This window comes from Monodon monoceros, unplaced genomic scaffold (genome assembly GCF_005190385.1).
Source record: "Monodon monoceros isolate NGI ecotype Baffin Bay Population unplaced genomic scaffold, NGI_Narwhal_1 Super_Scaffold_6, whole genome shotgun sequence".
Taxonomy (NCBI): domain Eukaryota; kingdom Metazoa; phylum Chordata; class Mammalia; order Artiodactyla; family Monodontidae; genus Monodon; species Monodon monoceros.
In genome coordinates this window covers 93532877-93555868 of record NW_021703783.1, presented here as the reverse complement: position 1 = coordinate 93555868, position 22992 = coordinate 93532877, and the positions used below count along the sequence as shown (strand labels likewise).

Genomic DNA, 22992 nt, shown 5'->3' with positions numbered 1-22992 from the left:
GCCGGCCGGTCCCCGCTCTGTCACCTCACGGTAGTCGTTGCCGGTGGCGGGTGCGGGGGCGCGAGCAGCGCTGGGCGACCTCTACCCCGCCCCTCAGGCCGGGCCCGGGCTCGGTCTCCCCGCTCCCTCCGCTCCCCTCCCCCGTCGGGTACGGGAAGGTCCAAGCAGCTGCCGGGTGCCTGAGGGACTTAGTGGCTGCAGCCGCCACGGGTCCTGATGGAGCCGCCAAATCTCTATCCCGTGAAGCTCTACGTGTACGACCTGTCCAAGGGCCTGGCCCGGCGGCTCAGCCCCATCATGCTGGGTGAGGGGCTGGGGGCGGGCGGGAAGGAGGGCGGGAGCCGGGCCGGAGGGCGCCGAGACGGCCGGCCGAGGTGGGGAGGCCTGTGCCATGGCTCAGGGGAAGGCCCAGAGGATGGAGAAGAGCCCCAGTAGAGAAGGTGTGGGTCTGAGGTTTGGGCCCCCGAAGCCCCTCTTGGCCCTCATCACGTTTGAATCCAGGGAGAGGGGATAAAGGAGTCACGCTCTCCCCTAGACCTTCAGAGCCACTTCAGCTGGGAGGTGGGGGAAGCCGGCGCTGGGTCCCCGTGGGTTTCCTGACTCGCTTGGGGAGCCCCCTACACTCCTTCCTCGGCGCTGTGGAGTGGAGGTGAAGATGCCTGCCGCGCGGTGCCCCTCGTGGTGAAAGGGACACTGCGGAGGAGAGCCTTCCCTCCGTGCCAAAATGAAACTCTTTGTGCAGTCTCTGGGGTAGGTGGGGAGAGAAAGCTAGAGCTGCACAGGGGCCCAGCCGTTGCCCCCAGGTAGAAGTAAAGTCAGGTCTACTGGAGCCCGAACTCAAGAATTCACCAAGTTCCGCCTGACAGTGCGGTCTTCTCAACAGCTTCTAAGTTAATTGCTTTTGCCCAGGTGGTAAGAAAGCAATTCTGGGGGAGGATTGGTTGCTGTTGTGTCAGTAAGGATTAGTAAGGGAAGTATTTCTGTTGTGCTCCATTAAACTACTTAACTGCCAGGAGAGAAAATCAGCCCTAGTTCAGCATGGATCAAACCTCTTTATAACCCAAATACCAAAATGTCTTGTGTAACATAGGAATTGTCAGGTTTGTGATTTCAGATGATGTTGGGCAGGAAAGGATTCTGGGAATTGAAAATTGAACAGCTTTGGCAACATCCATTTGAATGGCTAGTATTTCCTGGCTTCTATGGAGACATTAGAGAATGTTTTAGTTCATGTCATATCTGTGAGACAAGAGGGCAGAGATCAAGTAAGCAAGGCTGCTTTTGAGTTTCAGTGTCCTTGAGTTTCTAATGTGTCTTAGTGGGTTGAACTTAATCTCTTAACCCTGGGGCAATGAGTGATTCCTGTATTTGGCTTCACATCAGAATCACCTAGGGTGCTTGTTAAAAATACAGATAACTTCATTTCCAACATATATTGTTTTTTGTTTATTTTATTTTATTTTATTTTTGGCTGTGTTGGGTCTTTGTTGCTGTGCATGGACTTTTCTCTAGTTGCGGCAAGCGGGGGCTACTCTTCGTTGCGTTGCGCGGGCTTCTCATTGTGGTGGCTTCTCTTGTTGCGGAGCACGGCATGTGGGATCTTCCCGGACCAGGGCTCGAACCCGTGTCCCCTGCATTGGCAGGCAGATTCTTAGCCAGTGTGCCACCAGGGAAGCCCCCAACATATATTGTTAAATGGGAATAGAAAAAATGAAGTTGGAACAGTTCTTTAAATATGCAGTTGTATGTTTAAAGCAAAGGATACATGGTTGTTTAGGCAAATAATTATCTGGAAGATACATAAGAAAATTGCTAACAGTGGTAGCTTATGAAAAGAGGAACTTAGGGAATTCCCTGGTGGTCCAATGGTTAGGACTCCGTGCTTCCACTGCAGGGGGCACAGGTTTGATCCCTGGTCGGGGAAACTACATGCTGCACAGTGAAAGAAAAAGAGAAGAAAAGGGGAACTTGACGCTGGAGACATACATATATTTTCTATTCAAAATAAGCAAAGTTTTTTTGGCCACGCCGCGCAGCTTGCGGGATCTTAGTTCCCCAACTAGGGATTGAACCCTCACCCTTGGCAGTGAAAGCATGGAGTCCTAACCACTGGACCTCCAGGGAATTCCTGCAAAGTTTTAAACGTATGGATTCTAGAGTCTTATTACACAAGTACTTAATAAGAATCTTTTGGAGTTTTGATCCAGAAATCTGTATTGTTAATAAGCTCCTCAGGTAATTCTTATGTAGCCAATCCATTATTAGAAGGTTGGGCCTAGATCTCCAACTGTTAAAATGAATAAGGCCAATCTGAAAGCAAACTAACAGAGTCACTTTTTGAGGAAGGTGCTAGTCACTAGTACATTACATCAGTCAAGTTCTGACTAAACGTCTTGTAATGGAGCCATTTAGTTAGCTTGATCATAGTGAGGAGTTACTTAGGTACTTCCTAGACCCATAAATAAAAGCCTCCACCTTTACACTGGATATTTTTTTGTTCTATTATATACTAGTTATTGATTTTAGCTAAAGGGGGCCTTAGGATCATTGATTCATGATTCATTCAGCAGACATTGAGTGTCTACTACGTGCTAGTCCCAGTGTTAAGCTTAACTGAAAATGATGTGATAAAGATGTTCTCTGTCATCATGGAGCTATTTAGTGAGGAAGACATTAAAAATAAATAAGCAAATGAAGTAATTACAAATCGTGATAAGTACTAGGTTGTGCAGGAAGCCAACTAGGTGCTGAGACAGAAAATAAGAAGAGAGACCTACTTTAAATAAGGGGATCAGAAGTAGTAACTTTTAAGTTGGGAATTAAAGGATGAGGAAGAAGTAGTCACAAGGTGGGTGGTGAGGGAGTTATAATGTTCCAAACAGAAGGGGGATTAACCTGCCAAGGCCCTCAGGCAAAAAAGAACCTAGCCTGGTCTAGAAGTGGCCTGGCCTTTGTGGAGTTTAGTGGGTGAAGAGGAAGGTGCCATAACTGAAGGTGGAGTACTGGGACTCCCTCCCACCCCCCAAACCTTTTTTAATAGATGTGAAATCCTAGAAGACCTCAGCCAACGTCATCAGTTTGGCACATCTGATTCCAGTGGTATTTCTGAGAACATTACCTTGCCTGCAAATCTGATTCTCTCTTCTCTATCCCATTTTCTCATATTGCTTTTATGCCTTTTTCAAAAGTAATGAATAAAGGGTTATCAAAGGTGGTAATCATTACTTTCTAGAGTTAAAAACTTATGGAAAATGGGCATTGCCTTATGGGTGCATCCTATCCAGACATCACTAACCTTAAAGTTGGGTATGTCCCAGTTCTGTTAGAAGCCAACTATTAATTTCCCATTCCTAAATATATTTGAACATTTAAAAAAATCAATTTGTTTCCTGATTTTTGCAATGAATTCTAGAAGCATATTAATAGCTAGATTTACTGAGTGCTTACCATGTGCCAGACCCTTTTTTTTCTGAGTATCTTCATGTGTTATATTCTTCACCACAAATTTGTGAGGTAGGTCCTGTTATTATCTCCATTTTTCATTTGAGGAACCCAAGATATAGGACATTAAGAAATTTGCCCCCCAGGTCACACAGCTGGTAAGTGGCAGAGCTGGGTTATAAACACAGGCAGTCTGACTTCCAGAGCTCATGTTCTCAGGTATTTTGCTATACCACCTTTCCTGTGTAATATGTTCCTTTATAATTGATGTAAAGTAGGTACCTAGTTCAAGTTTATAAAGGCATCTCTGGCCAAGTGTTTCAAATTTGGATGAGGAAAATAGCTAGATTCAATGTGTATGTGCCATTCATAATCATAGTTTTATGATCATCCCTCCTAGCCTTCATTGTCCTGAACTAGTGTGACCTCATCAGCAGTGCCAACTTATTCTTTTTTTTTTTTAAAGGGGGAACTTCATGGGTGGAGTGGCCTGGCTCTTTATCTAGTTATAGTAGCCTCTTATTATGACAGCTCCTCATTGTAAGACCCCCATCTAGTCTATTACAATCCTGATTAGACTAGATAAACCCAATGTAATTCCTTTCTCCCCTGAAACAATGTAGACTCCACAGTTTTACCCTGTCCAGTTTTCAGTTTCTAGAATTGCTTCCTGTGAAGGTATTCCTGCTCCACAGTCTTTCACTCATAATGAAGACAGTCCTGGAATTATCCTTATCACTCTAATCGAGCAGACAGCCTGATTGTACTTTTTTTTTCATAGTTACTATTTGCCTAAGATAATTAGCTATTATGATTGTCCTTCAGTTTGTCCTTTTAATAATTTTGGCTGCTCTTTAAATTTCTTGACCTCTTTCTGTGCTAAAGTACATAAAGATAATGGTGGAGGTTTGTTATATTTGTTTAATCGTGGTAAGGGATTCTTTATATTTGTTGATTGTTTTCCGATCTGAAGTTTGTGTGCATGTACGTGTTCCAAGATCACTTTTATTTTTCTTTACAAGCCTATCTCAAAATTGTTGTCAGGGGGCTTCCCTGGTGGCACAGTGGTTGAGAGTCTGCCTGCCGATGCAGGAGACACAGGTTCGTGCCCTGGTCCGGGAAGATCCCACATGCCACGGAGCGGCTGGCCCCGTGAGCCATGGCCGCTGAGCCTCCGCGTCCTGAGCCTGTGCTCCACAACGGGAGAGGCCATAACAGTGTGAGGCCTGCATACCACACACACACAAAAAAAATTGTTGTCAGGTTTAAAGACTTAGGCATATGGAATGTGTGTGTGTGTGTGTGTGTGTGTGTGTGTGTGTGTGTGTGTTTATGTATTTCTTGGCAGAATGCAATCAAATGAATATTTGAGATTTTACACTGCTCAGTTCCTTGCTTAATTCTGTAGTACAAATAGTAATGAAATAAAAGACATGGACTCTGTCCTCGAGGAGTTTAATTAGTTAAAAGTAATGCTGTGCATATGCAACATTAGATAACAGCACAAAAGAGATTATGATTAGGACTTCCCTAGTGATGCAGTGGTTAAGAATCCGCCTGCCAATGCAGGGGACACGGGTTCAAGCCCTGGTCTGGGAGATCCCACATGCCACGGAGCAACTGAGCCCGTGTGCCACAACTGCTGAGCCTGTGCTCTAGAGCCCATGCTCTGCAACAAGAGAAGCCACCGCAGTGAGAAGCCCGTGCACTGCAACAAAGAGTAGCCCCTGCTCGCCGCAGCTAGAGAAACCCCACATGCAGCAGAAAAGTCCCAACGCAGCCAAATAAATAAATAAAGTAAATTTAAAAAAAATAAAAAGTGAATTAAAAAAAATAGAAATTATGATTAGATGCCAAAAAGGGGTGAGTGGTGAAACAATTATTTTAGGCCTTGAAAGATGGGACAGGCCATGGTGGGCTGGATGTGTCAGAAAGACTTAAGCAAGAACCTTGAGCTCCTGGAGGGCAGGAACTCTGACTCCCCTGTGTGTCCCCAGTGGCCTTTCAGAGCTAGTGGTCAGTAAATATTGATTATAGGAATGATTGAGACTTGAACTCAAGCTTAAAGATTAAGTAGAATTTATTTGAATCTGAGGATTTTTTATAACGTTTTAATGCCATCTATTGTGCTTTGTTTTAGATTTTTTTTTGTTCATTGTGTGCACTGTTTTACATCCGTCCAATGAATTAATTTAGTAATCGTGCAGTTTCTTTCTGGCAAAATGAAAAAACACCAAGCCCTTCGTGACCCTTCTCCTGCTTTTCTCTCCACCCTCACCTGTCTCTGCATACTAAACACACTGTACATGAGCCTTTCTCAACTGGGTTCCACAAGAGAATTAAGCACTAGGGAAAATGATCTGAGTAGCTATTTTCTCATTCTCCCAATAGATTCCTCAGGGCATAAGGGCTTAATTCTCTTGCAGAACCCCAGTGGAGAAGGGCTGTTTCACACGGTAACAGGACTGAACCCGTTCAGTTCTTTTTTACCTCTAGACTTTTCGAAGGCTGTGCTCTCTGCCAGGAATACTTTCTCTCCCCATCTCTTAGCCTGGATAACTTCTGCTTATCCTTGAGGTTTCAACTGAAATGTTACTTCCTACAGGAAACTTTCCCTGTCCCCCACCTCGAAAATCTTGGTCATGTGTCTCTATAATGTGCTGATAACATCCTGTAATCTCCTTTAATAGCATTTATCATTCTATTTTTAAATTGCATGTTTTCTCATCTGTGTCCACTCCCCCAGCGCCAACTTGACTTTAAGCTCCAATGGGGGCAAGAACTCTTGAGTGTATCCCCAGAGTTTAGCACAGTTACTGGCATTCAGTAAATACAACCTGAGTAAGTGACAGGATGTTGCAGACCTACCTCAAAGCATTGCTACAAGGCCTGACTAATAACAAGCAGTGGTTAAGAGGGAACCTTCTGAGTACTGAAATAAAGAACTCACAAATTAGTTATTTTTATTCTGAGAAAGAATCCTGTACTGGCTCCAAGGAATCCTAGTGCTAGAGTATTAAGTAGTTTTAAATCTACCCTTTTTTGAGGATTAAAATACCCTCTTAGTTTTTAGCAATGTTTTGCATTTTGATTTTGTGATAACCTCTCTACCTAAAGGAGGGGCAACTGCCAATAGGCATTTTTTTTTAGCCTATAGGCACAGAGGTCCACTTATGTTATACAAATGTATCCTTTTACCTTTTCCCACATAGATTCGACATTTACCTGGTAGTTCCAGAGAAGAATAAGCTGATTTTTTGAGTTAACCCTTTCACATTGCTGGTAATCTGGCAAGTCACATTAAAACACTGCCAATTAAGAACACTTTGTCGAAGCCCTCGCGCTGCAACGACGAGTAGCCCCCCCGCTCTCTGCAACTAGAGAAAGCCCGCGTACAGCAACAAAGACCCAACGCAGCCAGATAAATAAATAAATAAAAAGAACACTTTGTCACTGTGGGGTGAAATCTAGGAGGTGAGCTAGGGCTACTTTTGATTTATACTAATGAGCTAATACTGCCTGCCCCTGGAGTCCCAGCAACATCACCCACTTTATGCTTGTTAATAGACATTTATCTAGCACCAGCAGTATACCAGGTGCTGATCTTGAGCACAACCCATAACCAGCAGGAATGTCTATATGCACAAGCTCCATTACCTTAATTGATGAGGAGGTAGATGGAGTATTTTCTCCTTGGCTTTTATGTACTGACTTTACTTTTTTTTTTTTTTTTTGCGGTACGCGGGCCTCTCACTGTTGTGGCCTCTCCCATTGCGGAGCACAGGCTCCGGACGCGCAGGCTCAACGGCCATGGCTCACGGGCCCAGTCGCTCTGCGGTATGCGGGATCTTCCCGGACCGGGACACGAACCCGTGTCCCCTGCATCGGCAGGCAGACTCTCAACCACTGCGCCACCAGGGAAGCCCTGACTTTACTTTTTACAATCAGTGGACGGCTGACTAGTGTGGACCTCACTCTACATTCTTTGTTGTGCATGATGAAAAACAGGGCTAATATCCATGTCTTCTATTTGTTTTCTTTTTTTTGTTTTCTTTTTTCTTTTTGGCTGCGTTGGGTCTTTGTTGCTGCACGCGGGCTTTCTCTGGTTGCGGTGAGCGGGGGCTACTCTTCGCTGCAGTGCGTGGGCTTCACATTGCAGTGGTTTCTCTTGTTGCAGAGCATGGGCTCTAGGCGTGTGGGCTTCAGTAGTTGCAGCATGCAGGCTCAGTAGTTGTGGCTCGCAGGCTCTAGAGCACAGGCTCAGTAGTTGTGGCACACGGGCTTAGTTGCTTTGCAGCATGTGGGATCTTCCCGGACCAGGGCTCGATCCCGTGTTCCCTACATTGGCAGGTGGATTCTTTTTTTTTTTTAATAAATTTATTTTTTTACTTGTTTTTATTTTTGACTGTGTTGGATCTTCATTGCTGCTCACAGGCTTTCTCTAGTTGCATCAAGTGGGGGCTACTTTTTTTTTTTTTTTTTTGTGGTATGCGAGCCTCTCACTGCTGCAGTCTCTCCCATTGTGGAGCACAGGCTCCGGACGCGCAGGCTCAGCGGCCATGGCTGACGGGCCCAGCCGCTCCGTGGCATGTGGGATCTTCCTGGACCAGGGCACGAACCCGTGTCCCCTGCATCAGCAGGCGGACTCTCAACTACTGTGCCACCAGGGAAGCCCTTTTACGTTAGGTTTTTTTTTTTTTTTTTGAGGGGGCTACTCATTGCAGTGCACGGGCTTCTTATTGTGGTGGCTTTTGGTTGCAGAGCACGGGCTCTAGGTGCATGGGCTTCAGTAGTTGTGGCACGAGGCTCAATAGTTGTGGCTCACGGGCTCTAGAGTGCAGGCTCAGTAGTTGCGGCGCACGGACTTAGTTGCTCCGCGGCATGTGGGATCTTCCCAGACCAGGGCTCAAAGCTGTGTCCCCTGCATTGGCAGGCGGATTCTTAACCACTGTGCCACCAGGGAAGCCCTTCCATTTGTTTTCATGTGCATACCTCATAGGCTTCAAAATCAACGCAACGGACGTGCCAGCAAGCTTGAGACATGCAGCCATCTGACCCACCCACTCTCCAGCTTGCTGAGGAAATCCTAGTGGGAAAACAGTCTGTTCCTATAGTGTGCTAATATCCACTGAGCCTAATTCACATCCCAAAATGGCCTTATGCCCCAATTCAATCTCAAACCCCCACCATCTACTCACCTACTGTACCTCAGTCTAGCTGAAAAAACTTTTTAAATCAGTTCAGTCCCACTTTACAATGCCTGTCACCCCCAGAGGAGGCCATGACCCTCGTTCTTGTCCTCATGAGAGCAGGCCACTGAGTAGCCAACCTTACGTTTCTACCTGAGCTGCTCCAACAAGTACATGGTTACATCCTTTTTTTTTCTTGTCTTTACACTGGACAAACCATGCATCTTTATTTACCTGTTTGAAATGATATTAATAACTATTTGTTCCACTCTATCATGTAAAGATGTCAGAATAAGGATAATTATGAAGCACTTTAAATTAAGAAAGGATGTAAATCCACTCAATCCATTTTAAATGTTGTTGGCTCCAAGTGTTTGGTAGACAGATTAATAAATGAAAGAATGAATAAGAGGATCTTTTTTCTACAGTTTCTATCACCATTCTATGGATGGATGTGATCTTAAGCATACCTTGATGTAGTTGAATAAGGAGGAAGTATAATGTCCAGCTTACAGATAAATTTAGTGATCAATACAGAGAATATCAAGTAGAATAAAGTAGGGTTTGTATCCCACAACTTTTGAATTGTTTTTCAGGTGTAAAATAAGTGGCAGGATGGTCTCTGAGGCCTCTCTCCAAAAACCCATTATTTTAGTAGGGCTGGGTTTGAACCGGTGCATCTGTACCTGCCACCTGTCCACCTGGGTCATTGAACATAGGCATCTGAGAAGGCAGTAGCAGACTTAGGGTGCAATATGCCAGGGTTGCAAAGTCATTTGAGTAACAAGCCAGGGCAGCCAAGATTGGGGTTAAGAACTTTGGCCTCATTAGCACTGTGTGTCAATCACAACAGCTGTGCATGTAGCATCTCTGTTCCAGGTTCTTTGCTAGGTGCTAGAATTGCAAAGATGCATAAGAAACTGACCTTGTCCTTGAGACAATTATAGTCTAATGAGGGAAAAAGGTAGTTTCCATACCAAGGTACTATGAAAGCAGCCATAACACTTTCAAATCATGAAGGGTAAAAGAAGAGTTAGTTTTTGTTTGTTTGTTTTTATTTGGCTGCGTCAGGTCTTAGTTGCAGGATCTTCGTTGCGGCACGTGGGATCTTCTGTTGCAGCACGTGGGCTTCCTTCTAGTTACAGCGCGCAGGCTCAGTAGTTGGGGCACGGGGGCTCTAGAGCCCGCAGGCTTAGTTGCCCCGCAGCATGTGGGATTTTAGTTCCCCGAACAGGGATCGAACCCAAGTTCCCTGCATTGGAAGGCGGATTCTTAACCACTAGACCACCAGGGAAGTCCCAGAAGGGTTAGTTTGTGGGGGGCATATATTATGTGCCAGGCACTGTGCTGGGCCTATTTTGTGTGTCATCTCTTTTAACCTTGGAAATGTTATGAGGTAGACACTATTACTATACTTTTTTTTTTTTTTCTGACAGAATAGGAAACTAAGGTTTAAACAATGCCATCCAGAAAAACTTCCTGCAATGATGGAAATGTTCTAGATCTGCACTGTCCCATCTCTAACTGCTAGCCACATGTGGCTACTGAGTACTGGAAATGCAGTAGTCAACTGAGGAACTGAATTTGTTCTTTTAATTTTAATAGCCACACGTGGTCAGTGACTACCATACTGGACAGCTCAGGCTTAGAAAAGTTCTCAACTTCTACAAGTTCATCTATATGATCTGGTCCTCGATTACCTCTGCTCATCTCCTACTTTTCTCCTTCTCACTCACCAAGTCTAGCCACACGGGCCTCCTTAACGTCCCTCAGATACACCTAGCATGTCCTGCCTCTGCATGGCTCCCTCCCTTGCCTCCTTCAGGCCTTTGCTCAAATGACACTTTCTCAAAGAGGCCCACCCTGACCATCCCTGAAACTCCCAGTGTCCCTTACCCTGCTCTTATTTTTCTTTATCACTCATTATTGTTAACCTACTATGATTTATTATGTTTATTAGTAGTATTTATTGACTGTCCTATCTCCCCACCCTGTAAATACAATGAAGGAGGTTTTTTTTCATCTCGTTTGTTTACTGATGTATCCCTACTGCCAAGAATATTGCCTGAAGTATAATAGTCACTTCATAAACATTAGTTCACTGACTGAACTGATAGGATTCAGACCTGACCTGTCCACACTAGAACCCGTGTTCTTGTTCACTACACTGTACTTCTTCTCATACAAGTATAGTGTTTTTCCCAAAGTAAATGAGAGCAGGAACAGTCAAGAGAAAGCACTATCCCTTATACGTCTAGTTTCATGCATCATTGCATGTCTCCAAGGAAATAAACAACAAATTGCTGCCTTTTAGACAGCAAGCTGTTTTATAAGTGGCAGTCCAGAAGAGCACGTCAGCTCTATTTAAAGTGAAACGTTAGGGCTTACCTGGTGGCGCAGTGGTTAAGAATCCGCCTGCCAGGGAAGTCCCTAACGTTGCATTTTATTTATTTATTTATGGCTGCATTGGGTCTTCATTGCTGCACGCAGGCTTTCTCTTGTTGCAGCAAGCAGGGGTTACTCTTCGTTGCGGTGCGCGGCCTTCTCATTGCAGTAGCTTGTCTTGTCGCAGAGCACGGGCTCTAGGCATGCGGGCTTCAGTAGTTGTGGTGCACGGACTTAGTTGCTCCGCGGCATGTGGGATCTTTCCGGACCAGGGCTTGAACCCATGTCCCCTGCACTGGCAGGCGGATTCTTAACCACTGCACCACCAGGGAAGCACCTTCTTTTATCTTTTGAAAGTCTTCACCCTTTTCCCCAAGGAGGCTATCATACGTAATATCTCCATTTATCAAACTTGTGTGTACCACACACTGTGATGCTTTATACAGATTATCATTACCGGTTACAACAACTTTGTATTGAAGAAACTGTGGCTCAAGTTGCGTAAACTTGCCCAAGATCCATCGCTAGCAAAGGGAAAAAGCTCAGCTCCGAACCTGTGCCATATTCTTAACTGCCTCTGATGACACTATGCTGAGCCATCAATAGGTTGTCATGCAGGACCCATGACTTCTTCTGTCTCTTCCAAAAAAAAGAAAATTAGGCTACTGTTACCTTATTTTAAAAGCTTTCTTACAGGGGCAAAATAGTGCAACTTATGCAAAGGGAGAAGTGTAATCATATCACCTCTCCTTCCACACAGTGCCTAGAGTTTCATCCTTTAGAAAGTCACAGGGCAAACACTGAAGCATTGAAAGTATTCAATTCAGCAATCAATAAACAGTTACCATAAAATTATTACCAAAGGTGAATGAGTGATGTTTGATAATGTTCTCATGTCTTTCACTGCCCTTCCTCTTCATCCTTAGCACTGTGGAATCCCCCGTGGACTACTGCAAAGACCTCCTCACTCTCGTCTGCTCTCTCTACCCTCTGCCCTCCAATTCATCTTCTATTCCTACAGTTATCTCTTAGAAGATACAGTTATCATTTAAAAACATGGATCTGATCAGGGCACTCTACTGCATAAAAACCTTCAATGCCCCACAGTGTAGGGCAGCCTTCAGTCCAGGTTTGCTCTACTTTGCTCACACCCTTGCCTGCCACTCGTCCTCTTACCACCATCACTGCACCCTTTGCTCTACCCTGCAAGACCTTAGTCTTTTTCACAACTATGCATTTGTACATACTATTCCCACTGGCACAAATGTCCATCCCTCCCCTGTTTGTTCATTGGTTGAATTGCAGCTCGTGAAGGTAATTCTTTATCTTTATTATGTTTACCACTATTATGGAGCCTATCAACATTGTGTTTTAGTTAGTTACGTGTGTCTCTCTCTTTCCATTTGACTTTGGGCTCCTTAAAGGCAGGACAGTAATCTGTTCATATTTGCATTTCCATACCTCGCATCATTTCTGGCATATAGAGGTGTAGAATACATGTGCATTGACTGTTCAAATGGATGGCATCTGCAGTTTGCTCTGTAATTTTCTAAAGGATTTCACCTCACATATGCTCCATGAAGAAGTGGACAATAGTTTTTCTATACTATTTTTAAGATTTTTTTTTCTTTTTTCTTTTTTTTTGCTGTGGACCATTTTTAAAGTCTTTATTGAATTTCTTACAATATTGCTTTGGTTTTTTTATGTTTTGGTTTTTTGGCCACGAGGCATGTGGGATCTTAGCTCCCCAACTAGGGATTGAACCCACAGCCCCTGCATTGGAAGGCGAAGTCTTAACCACTGGACCACCAGGGAAGTCCTCTATACTATCGTTTTGCTTTATCTCTGTAGATGAGACAAAGACATTAAAAAGGCAGAGTTGAGTTGACCCTAAAGGGGAAAGAAAAGCAGACATAAAATTGGGTACCTCTATACCAGTGTTCCATCTTGCATTCTGCTTAAGGATTCTGATTATTTTTTCAGCTTATTTAACACAACATACCATGTCATGACCTAAGGACCTTATTGGAGGAGAATTGCTTTCCTAGAAAGTCCCCCAGGAGGTTTATAATGGATTACTCTGGGTTTGACTGATGTTCTAAATTTACTCTGGCTGGGGGGCCAGTTAGTCTAGTCCCAAGTGATTAAATCTGTTCTTTCTTTCTCCACAGGGAAACAACTGGAAGGCATCTGGTAAGCTGGGTGGGACTCCTTAATTGGCTGGTTTATGAAACCAAATAGCACCCATGCATTTCAGGTTCCAATCTGTGGCTTCCAGTTTGAAACCTGGCTCTCTCAAGTCACAAATCTTCAAGTTCTAAAGCAGTGGTTCCCAGCCAGGAGTTATCAGTGTCTCGAGACTTTTGGGGTGGATGGGTGAAGGCCAGGGATACTGCTATAAACATCCTACATTGTACAGGACACCCCTCCACAATGAAGAATTTTCCAACCAGAAATATCAGTGGTGCAGAGGTTGAGAAAACCTGTCCTAAAGAAAGGTGGAATGATGTCATGTACACCCCTGACCAAGCTTTCTAACTATGGAAGCCATGAGTATCCCACATGTCTGTCTTAGAACACATTCTACTTTGGTCTCTCAGACCCATCCCTGTCAGACACAAGGTGGTGGCTGGGCTCAATTCCATTTCTGAGAAAAACCTTAGGTCAGCGTTCTGTCTGGATCCTAGAGCCTGCTGACATATTGGTTGACCAGAATGACCCTTTGCTTTGCTTGACTCGAACCAAGAAGTAATATGAGCACCTTCACCTGAAATAGTTTCACACTTATCATCTGGTCTTTCTCTCAACGTGGTCCAGGTTAACTGCTCCTGTTAGTTTAAAAAGTCTGGGAACACACCTTGGTCTGCAGAGATTTATTTCAGTAATTGATTTGTTAATACTGGGGTGAATCTGTAAGGACTCCTGTCTGCTTACATGATCTACAGTGGTGGTTCTCAACAAGGGACAGTTCTGCCCCCAGGAGACCTTTGGCGATGTCTGGAGACATGTTTGTCGCCACAGCGGAGGCAGGTAATGCTAGTGCCATCTAGTGGGTAAAGGCCAGGATCTGCTGAACATTCTAGAATGCACAGGTCAGTCCCCACAACAGAGGATTAGCCAGCCCCAAATGTCAGTAGTGCCAAAGTTGAGAAACTCTGGCCTATGGTATTTATCTTACCTTTGTTTGGTTAGTTTTATAAAGATGTTGACCTTATAAGTCATATCCTTAGGCAGAAATCACTCATTGCAGTGTGGTGTTTGCTTTTTCTCGGACCAATTTTAAGCTTTCTGGCTTATTCTGCCTCTTCTCTGCATTGCAGGCACACCTCCATAGTTGTACACAAGGATGAGTTCTTCTTCGGCAGTGGCGGTATCTCCAGCTGTCCACCGGTGAGTGTCTTCCCCCACCCTGTCTGCAGTCTCAGGTTCCCATAGACCAGGAACTTTGTTCTCCTCTATAGTTCTGGCTTCTAGCCCAGTGTATACAGGCCTGTGGCATAGCTCCTCATGGTGACCTTAAGACTCAGCTCAAGAATACCCTTCCCAGATCTTCCAGCTAGCTGACCTCCCCTCTGCTCCCATGGTATTCGTGGTCCCTCTGTGTCACACTGAGCATGTTATGGTGAAATGGGCTGTTCCTGAGTCTCCAGGGGGAGCCCTGTGTAAGCTCCTTGTAAGCTGAGACTGTCTCATTCTTCTGTCACCATCACCAGCTCAGTGCCTTGTGCATGGTATGAACTCAGTCAATGTGAAGCTCAGTCAGTGTGAACTATGAGGGCTCTGAGAGGTAAAGTGAGTTGCCCAAAGTTACATGGCCAGTTACAGCACCAGTACTAAAACTCACGTCTCTCTGACTCCAAAGCCCATGCCCTTTTCCAGAAAATTTGTTGGAGCTGTCTAAGGGTCATCACAGGAGGTACTCAAGCAAAGACCAAAAAAACATTCTTTTTTTAAAAAATTTATTTATTTGGCTGCGTTGGGTCTTTGTTGCTGCGCGCAGGCTTTCTCTAGTTGCAGCGAGGGGGTGCTACTCTTTGTTGAGGTGCGTGGACTTCTCATTGTGGTGGCTTCTCTTGTTGTGGAGCCCAGGCTCTAGGCACGCGGGCTTCAGTAGTTGTGGCATGTGGGCTCTAGAGCGCAGGCTCCGTAGTTGTGGCACATGGGCTTAGTTGCTCCTCGACATGTGGGATCTTCCCGGACCAGGGCTCGAACCCGTGTCCCCTGCATTGGCAGGTGGATTCTTAACCACTGTGCCACCAGGGAAGTCCAAACCATGCATTTTGATACTTATAAATGGGAAGTCATTTTTTTTATCTCTTCCTCCCACTGGCCCCCCCCACCTCATATAACAAGTCCTTTGTTAAGCCCACGTCTGTTATATCTTGTAAGTGTACCTTAAACCAGTCTAATTCTCTTCATCTCGTCTCATTTTTCCAGAGCTTTCACCTTAATCCAGGCCACCCTCATTTCTAGCCTGGACCACAGCAATTCATCTACTATTCCTTCTCAGTCAGTTCTCTGTACAGGAGGCAAAGTGATTGTTTCAGAATGAAAATCTGATCATGGCATTCCCCTGCTTAAGTCAGTACTCTGCCCGTTGCTCTTGGAATAAAAACAAGAAAGCTCAGCATAGCCTACAAGGCCCCATCTGATCTGGTCTCGGTCTCTCTGGGTGGCCTCTTTGCAGGTTGTGCCCTTCCCCACCCCCCTCTTCTCATTCCTTGAACACACCTTGGACATTTAAACCTGTCCTCTGACTTCAGTCTACCTCCCTGACCCTTCATGTGGTTATGCCTCTCCATTCTGCAGATGAACTCAATGTCACTTTCTCAGCCAAGTCTTCTCTGACCCTTCGGACTGGGAAGGTCCCCTGTCTTAAGTACTGACAGCAGTACTTTTTCCAGCAAGACCCTATCGCAGCTCGTAATTATACATGGTTTATGGGATTTTTTTGTTTGCCTTCCCTGGTAGACTATAAGCTCCACGAGGGCAAGAATCTCATCTGTTTTGTCCAATGCTTAGCATAAGGCCTGGCAGATAGTAAGTTCTCAATACATATTTGTCATATGAGTGAATAATAGGGGGTTGAATAATGACCTTTTAGTTTCTTGCAACTCTGACTACAATGATTATCCTACTCACCATGTTTTCCCCAGTGCCTAGAACAACGTCAGGCACATAGTAGGTGCTCAATAGCTGCTATTGTGTGAACTTATGATCTTTTCAGGGAGCTCTGCTCTGGAGTACTCTCCCTTACTCCTCAGCCCATTCCCAGCTCTCTCCTCTTCAGTGACCCTGTTGCTTTCCGCTTGGCTGGTTTCCCCCAGGACCTCGGTCTCTCCTTGAGTCTGCTATGGCAGTCTGTTAACCCATGGCTGAGACTTTTCTGTAGGTCTTTCGGGGACCATTAACTCCCTTGCCAGAGGAACCCTATCACCTCGTTAAATTAGCCTCACAGATCAAAAGGGAACTGAATTGTGGAAATATTTGCCAGCCTTCCAGCTTCCTCACAGTTCTTCACATTTTCCCAGTGTTACAAGGGATATCAAGTGTGTCACAAAAAAAACTGGCTGCATACATTATGAATATAGACCTGGAAAGATGGCCTGTCAAGTGTGAGCCATTTCTAGTCGTCCTGTTCTGCCCTCGTGAGTAGGCATGTTGGGGCCAAAGGGAGACTTCAGATTCCGGGTTTCTATCCTTTTATCAACTGAATGAATGGACAGTGTCAGGAGTCTGACCTGCAGGAGACTAAGCTTCCCAGGGCCCTGCCAGAAACAGGACACCTGACTTCTTAGCCATGTTGCCAGCACGTGGCGATGGAAAGTCTCCAGGGAGCTCTAAGCCATTATAACCTTGACACAAATAGGAACTAACTACTGGGCTTCCCTGGTGGCTCAGTGGTTAAGAATCTGCCTGCCAATGCAGGGGACACGGGTTCGAACCCTGGTCTAGGAAGATCCCACATGCCGTGGAGCTACTAAACCCATGCACCACAACTAGTGCGCTTGCGCTCTAGAGCCCACAAGCCACAACTACTGAGCCTGGGTGCCACAACTACTGAGGCCTGTGCACCTAGAGCCTGTGCTCCGCAACAAGAGAAGCCACCGCAATGAGAAGCCCGCGCACCGCAACGAAGAGTAGCCCTGGCTCGCCACAACTAGAGAAAAGCCCGAGCGCAGCAACGAAGACCCAATGCAGCCAAAAATAAATTTTAAAAGTAAATAAATTTTAAAAAAAATAATAACTCTTCATCTGTCCTGGGTGCTCTGAGAGTTAAAAGTTGTTGGAACAGAACATTTGTGGTCTTCCATGGGAAACCACATGAAGAAATTCAGTGGAGAGAGTGATTTACTGACTTTCTTTGGGTTGGCTTTTTTAGGGAGGTACGTTGCTTGGGCCCCCAGATTCTGTGGTTGATGTGGGGAGCACAGAAGTCACAGAAGAAATCTTCCTGGAGTACCTGTCCTCCCTGGGGGAGTCTCTGTTCCGGTGAGTGGAGACAGGGGTGGTGGTTAGTTGTGTCTGTCTCCCCCACTAGATGATTGGCCCGCAGGGGCAGCCACCAGGTCATTTCCCCCAGAACACTCAGCGTGTTTGACCCGGTATTTGCTGAATAAATATGAAGGGAAAGCAGTTAATCGTTACACAAAAAGAGCTCGGCATTGCCTCCAAGGCCACTGTTCCATCCCAGCATATGTACTGCTGAACCTTTTGAGGAAAGGAAGGGCTGTTTATTCCTTCTGATGAAAATCAGCTGCGCTATTTCAGCACATGCTGCTCTCAACAGCAGTATTTTATCCTGAAAATCAAAAACGGGGTTTGTAGAGAGGTTGGGATAAAATACAAACTTGAGCATATTTTCTCTTAAACTTTAGTCAATTTGAAGTGTTAAACTCTAACCCTGTAGCTCTGCTTTTGTGACTATAAAGATTCTCCTGAAACTGTGGAGGAGCCAAATGTGTTTATTTCATCCTTCCCTTAAAATGCCCAGAGTGGCAAATCAGGCACTCCTTTTGGGTGTAAGAGAGGGGAAATCGCAGTCCTCAAATTCAGCTGTGCTCACCATTCTGTTACCTGGTTTGAATGGTTTCCCATACATGGTTGCTGACTTTCATATCTGTTTCCCAAACCTTCTCACAATGTACAGAGGTGAAGCCTACAACCTCTTTGAACACAACTGTAACACCTTCAGCAATGAAGTGGCACAGTTCCTGACTGGGCGGAAGATCCCTTCTTACATCACTGACCTTCCCTCTGAAGTTCTCTCCACGTAAGTGGCCTCTGTCTCTGCCTTTGAAATCCCCATTCACAGACAGGGCCTCTCCTCTGGCCCACATGTGCCCCCACTGTTCTCAGCAGAATCCTCCCAAGCTGGGTGGGGTGTCATGATGGCAGCTTCTAACATAGAACGCCACCGTTCTTTCTACTCTCGGGTGCTCACCTGTGTTACCTTCACCCTCCTTGGAGTTGGACCAACTCTATCCTGACCTGAGTGCAACTGCAGAACTTAGAAACCCAGTTGACGCTGGCCCCAGTGTTTGTACAGAGTCCTGGTATCTGTCTTCCCCATTGCACATGAAGCACGCCACTCCCCAGAAGTGCCCACTTAAAAGGGGGTTTAGATAGACGAGCCGAGAGTAGGTCAGAGAATTAGTAGGGTGACTTGTTTTGAAACTGTTGTTCGTCCTTCTTCCCCTGCACCTTGAGTTCTTTGACACCTTCAAACCTCCTAATCGCCCTCGTACCTCGTAGCGCACAGTCAGCCTTCGGTAGATGTTTTCTTCAAAAATACTGTGTAGCCCCTCCCTCCCTGATGGCACATAATTGGACTCCTCAGGGAACTCAGGGAACTTGGACTCCTCAGTCCAAGCTTTGTGGGCCATCATCCAGGCACCCCCAATGCCATCACACCCCTCCCTCCCTTTGCTGTTGATTGCGTTCAGGCAGCCTCTGCCCACTCTAGGACCGGGTCCATTTGCTGACTCTGACTCAGTTTCTCCTGAACTGGGGACCTGTTCAACAGGGATCCTGGCAGGTTTAGCAGACTCAGCAAGGTGAGCTGTTCTTCGCACCCAGGTAGGAGCCCCTCAGGAAAAACTTACACAGGAAAGAAGGCTATTGTCTGTGTCGAGCTGGTGAGGAGAGCCCCACGTCCCAGTCCTGGCCCTGCCTTCCTATTCCTTGGTGGGTGTGTTAAACACCACAGCATTGCTGAAGGATCTAGGTTATTGGGCCCTGAGCAAACCCGAGTAGCTGGAATGTTCTTGCTATTATTATTTGATGGGTGGGGTTCCTGGACTTGTTGGAATTGGGGTTAGTATTTCTTCATTTCATCAGTTTATGCTTTACAATATTTCATTTCCTTTGAATTTGGGGGTGGTTTTCAAAAATGGCAGTATCACCGAAGAAAAAGAAAGCCAGTAACTGAGATGTGTTGTGGGCAACCGGACTTAAGGTTGCAGTAATCTTGGAAAGTCTCTAAGACTACAGCATTTGTGGTCTTTTTTCCAGCTAAGCTACTCTGAGAGCGAACTGGGAGCCCTTATACAGTGGCATTAACACCTTCTGACATCCTGCACTTGTCATTTTTCCTGAGTATTCCCTGTACTCCCTAGAAGACCTCAGTTCCCTGAGGAGTCCAATTATGTGCCATCCTCACTTCTGACTTTTTCTTTTTCATATCCTTTTTCTTTTGCCTCAGCTTCCTCACTTAAACTTTATCTTCTTGTACCATGAGAATTAAAAATACAAGTACAGAAAGTACAGAAAGCTCTAGTTCCCAGTATGTCTCCAACCTTTTCAAACCACAGCTAACCAGGAGGCAAAGGTAGTACGATGGTAGCATTTACTAAGGAAGGGACACCAGGAGTAAAAATGCAGAGCAACTATGTAGAGATCCCCTCTATGAAAAAGGATGTATGAGATAGGTGAGAAAATTAAATGGACTGTAGCGAACTTTTTTCTGGCGTGGCAGTGCTGCTGCACGTGTGGGCAGAGCTGGGCGCACCGGCCAGCTGTGGCAGTCTGCGTCCAAGAGCCCACTCCAGCTCCCGTGTCTGTTCTCTCTGCAGGCCCTTTGGACAGGCCCTGAGGCCCCTCCTGGACTCCATCCAGATCCAGCCTCCCGGAGGGAGCACGGTGGGCCGACCCAACGGCCAGAGCTAACAGGACTGCATGGGACCGCCCTGCCTCACCAGGGCTTTTCCTTTTTAAACAAAACAAACCCTACGAGATTTCTATTTTATAATTTTACATCAGAGCTAACAACCAGGGAACGGCTTTTTAAATTTCCCAGGGAAGGAGATCATCAGGCTGCATGTAGAACAATGCTGCTAAGAAACAGAACAAAATGCCATCCCTTCTAATAGTATTATACTAATTTATTCAGGCTCTCTTGTCTGTGAGTTCACTTTTGACGCTGCTTCCTAAGCGTCCTCCACACTGAAGAAACAGAGGGCATTTGTTTAAGCAGAAAGCAACAGACACAGTCTAGGGGAGCCCCAGCCCAGAACCTCTTTCCAGAGAATGCCCACGCTCTACGCAGGTTGCCACCACCTGTGGGACCCAGGTGAGTTTTACATTATCCATGACCTGGAAACGGTTACTCTCCACCAATAAATGAACCAAAGGATTTGGTGCACATGGGGCCAGTTTCAGGATTAAACCAGCCTAAGTGAACTCTTTAGCCATGATCTCTCTCACCTTCCCTCTCCTCCCCCAAGCAAGGCCATGGGGTGGGCTGGAGCAACCAAAAGCCTCAAGATGGAGGGGGAGTAACAGCAAGTGTCAGGCCAGAGGAAACAGGATAAAGCCATTCCTCCCTCCACCTAGACTGATTGCCAGTCCTCTGACATCAATCTTGGAGAACCTGCTTTGCTGTCTACAGGCTGCATTTCCTCAGCATAGCTGACCTGTCATAGTTAATGAAGGTCTGGAGCAGCAGAGACCTTTTGTCTGCAAGTAATAGTGTAGGTTATTTGCAGTAACTGTACCCACCCCACCCAGACCAATATGCAGTATTCAGCTAGGGGCCAAGGGGGAATGATTCCCTGCTCTTGGAAAATATCCCTGATGTAGCAAGAATAATGATGCAGAATCAAGGTGGCAAGAAAATTTAGAGTTATATCTGATAGGGATTTTTACCTTATCCTAAATGTGTTTTGAAGGCACGTGTTATTTCTGGTGTCATTCTGACGTTACAGAAGCAAGGTTGAGGGCATGAGTGGGCATTTTCATAAAGAGCTGCTGCTAGGAGCTTATAGGCAACAAATAATCTGGAAGTTTCTAATCTGGAGAGGCTTTCATATTCTCTTTCTTCACGTGAACCTCCTTTAACTTGGGAGAGTGAATGTGGAGAAGAACTCAGAGCTGTGTGGTACCTGAGTCCCAGCCCTGGCATCCTCGGGCCCCTCATGCCATGGCTCCTGCCACTTCTCAGACTTGAATTATGTTCTCTTTCCTGGCCTCTGGCCTGCAGCAGGTGCCTTTCCTCACCAAAAAGCTGCTGCTCACCTCTGGCCTCATCTCCTCCCATCTCTGCCATTAGCCATGGCAATTGGCATCATCAGGGTCTCAGCTAGAGGACAAGATGTTATTCTGCCTTAGTGTTTGCCTGTGACCTGACCAGGGCACGTCCATGACTAGCTGTGATGTCAAGTGACATTTTGGAACTGTTAAGATTGGAAGCCAAACCAGTGAGCACTTTAATTCTTCTCAAGACCCACTGATTGGCCAGTGTGCATGGTAATAATACATTAGAGCAGAAACTATCAGGGGCTGTTATTTAATGTTGACCGACTGGCAGAATTGGGCCGTGGAGAATGGGTTTCAGGCTGGCTTTCTCCTGGGAGGGCAGCATGTGGATCAAGGCCATGGCTCTGCTTCTCGGCTGCTGGCTTTCTCTCCTTTTTCAGCTTGCCTTGCCCAGCGCTCTCTCCCTTCCAGTCTCCTGCTCCAGACCTCTCTGCCCAGGGCACTCAGCTCTGGCCAGAGCATGATGGGCATCACAAACTCCTTCTCTTCTCCCTCCTCCCCCACGTCCAGGCTCAGCTGATTGCTCTCCTTCCAGTAGTCACCTCCAGACCCAGGGCTGTACGACGAAGTTAGCCTGAGTGGCTCCCCTGAGAGACTTTGAGTCACTTGGTTCATTGAAAGACACCCTTCATGTGCAACAGCCACTTGTGCCAATGCCTGTGCCTTAGGGTTTGTTGGGGGAGAAGGAGGGATCAATAAGCCGTCTTCTCAGCTCTGCAGGAAGGCAAGCCCTCCCTCCCCCACCCTAGTCCCACCATCACTAACTGGAAACCTGGTCTCAGGCTAGGAACCCCCCCAGCCCCATCCTCACATTCCTCTGTCTATCCCAGAACCTCAGTAGCCTGCTCACTGTGACCAGCTAGCTCCACACGGGCGTGCGCAGGCAAGCAGGATGAGAAAGATGTGTGTGATTATATCACACAGGTGGACACCTCTATCAAGGTCCATTGGTTTAAAGGGACAGGGAAGGAAGAGGAGGGATGAGACTGTCACCCCCTCCCAGAAATAAAGTTTGTACCTTTGAGATTCCTTTTCGCCCTTGAAGTCAAACTAATAATTGTGTCTAGTACGGAGGTGTTTGCTGTTTTTCTTTGGTATTTTTTCTAACGCAATAAACTCATTTCTGCCTGCGGCATCTGGGTAGCGCTTGAAGGTCTGGGTATGCATCCTCCATGAAGCAGCTCCAGGCTGCTGCTTCATCTGTCTCCCTCTGAGCCTAAATATGCTGAGTCTGGCTATGCCGCCTTTGCTTGGTTGTACACCTTGTGGATAATAAGTGTCAAGAGCAGAGAAGAATGTATGACTTTCACCATTGGATTATAAAGATGGGGAAAGGGCCCAGAGAGAACTCGACTTGCCCAAGGTCACCTCGTGACTGGGGGTGGAGTAAGACTCAAAAGCCTGACCTACTGGCCCCAACCTCTGAGATCTCAGAGGACCT

General features: G+C 46.0%; 1 protein-coding gene across 1 annotated transcript; it reads left to right on the top strand.

The window, feature by feature from the left end:
* The first annotated feature begins 7 nt into the window (after nt 1-7).
* On the top strand, nt 8-20403 carry DESI1 (desumoylating isopeptidase 1). Its single transcript, XM_029206766.1, has 6 exons — nt 8-304; nt 13187-13208; nt 14336-14405; nt 17398-17507; nt 18166-18288; nt 20090-20403. The coding sequence occupies exons 1-6, from the start codon at nt 217-219 to the stop codon at nt 20181-20183; spliced, it is 507 nt and encodes a 168-aa protein (XP_029062599.1). The 5' UTR covers nt 8-216; the 3' UTR covers nt 20184-20403.
* Nucleotides 20404-22992: the final 2589 nt, after the last annotated feature.

Coding starts and splice junctions, on each gene's coding strand:
- DESI1 (XM_029206766.1), top strand. CDS start 217: ATGGAGCCGCCAAATCTCTATCCCGTGAAGCTCTACGTGTACGACCTG. Junction 13,209..14,335: donor AAACAACTGGAAGGCATCTG/GTAAGCTGGGTG, acceptor TCTGCATTGCAG/GCACACCTCCATAGTTGTAC. Junction 17,508..18,165: donor CTGGGGGAGTCTCTGTTCCG/GTGAGTGGAGAC, acceptor CACAATGTACAG/AGGTGAAGCCTACAACCTCT.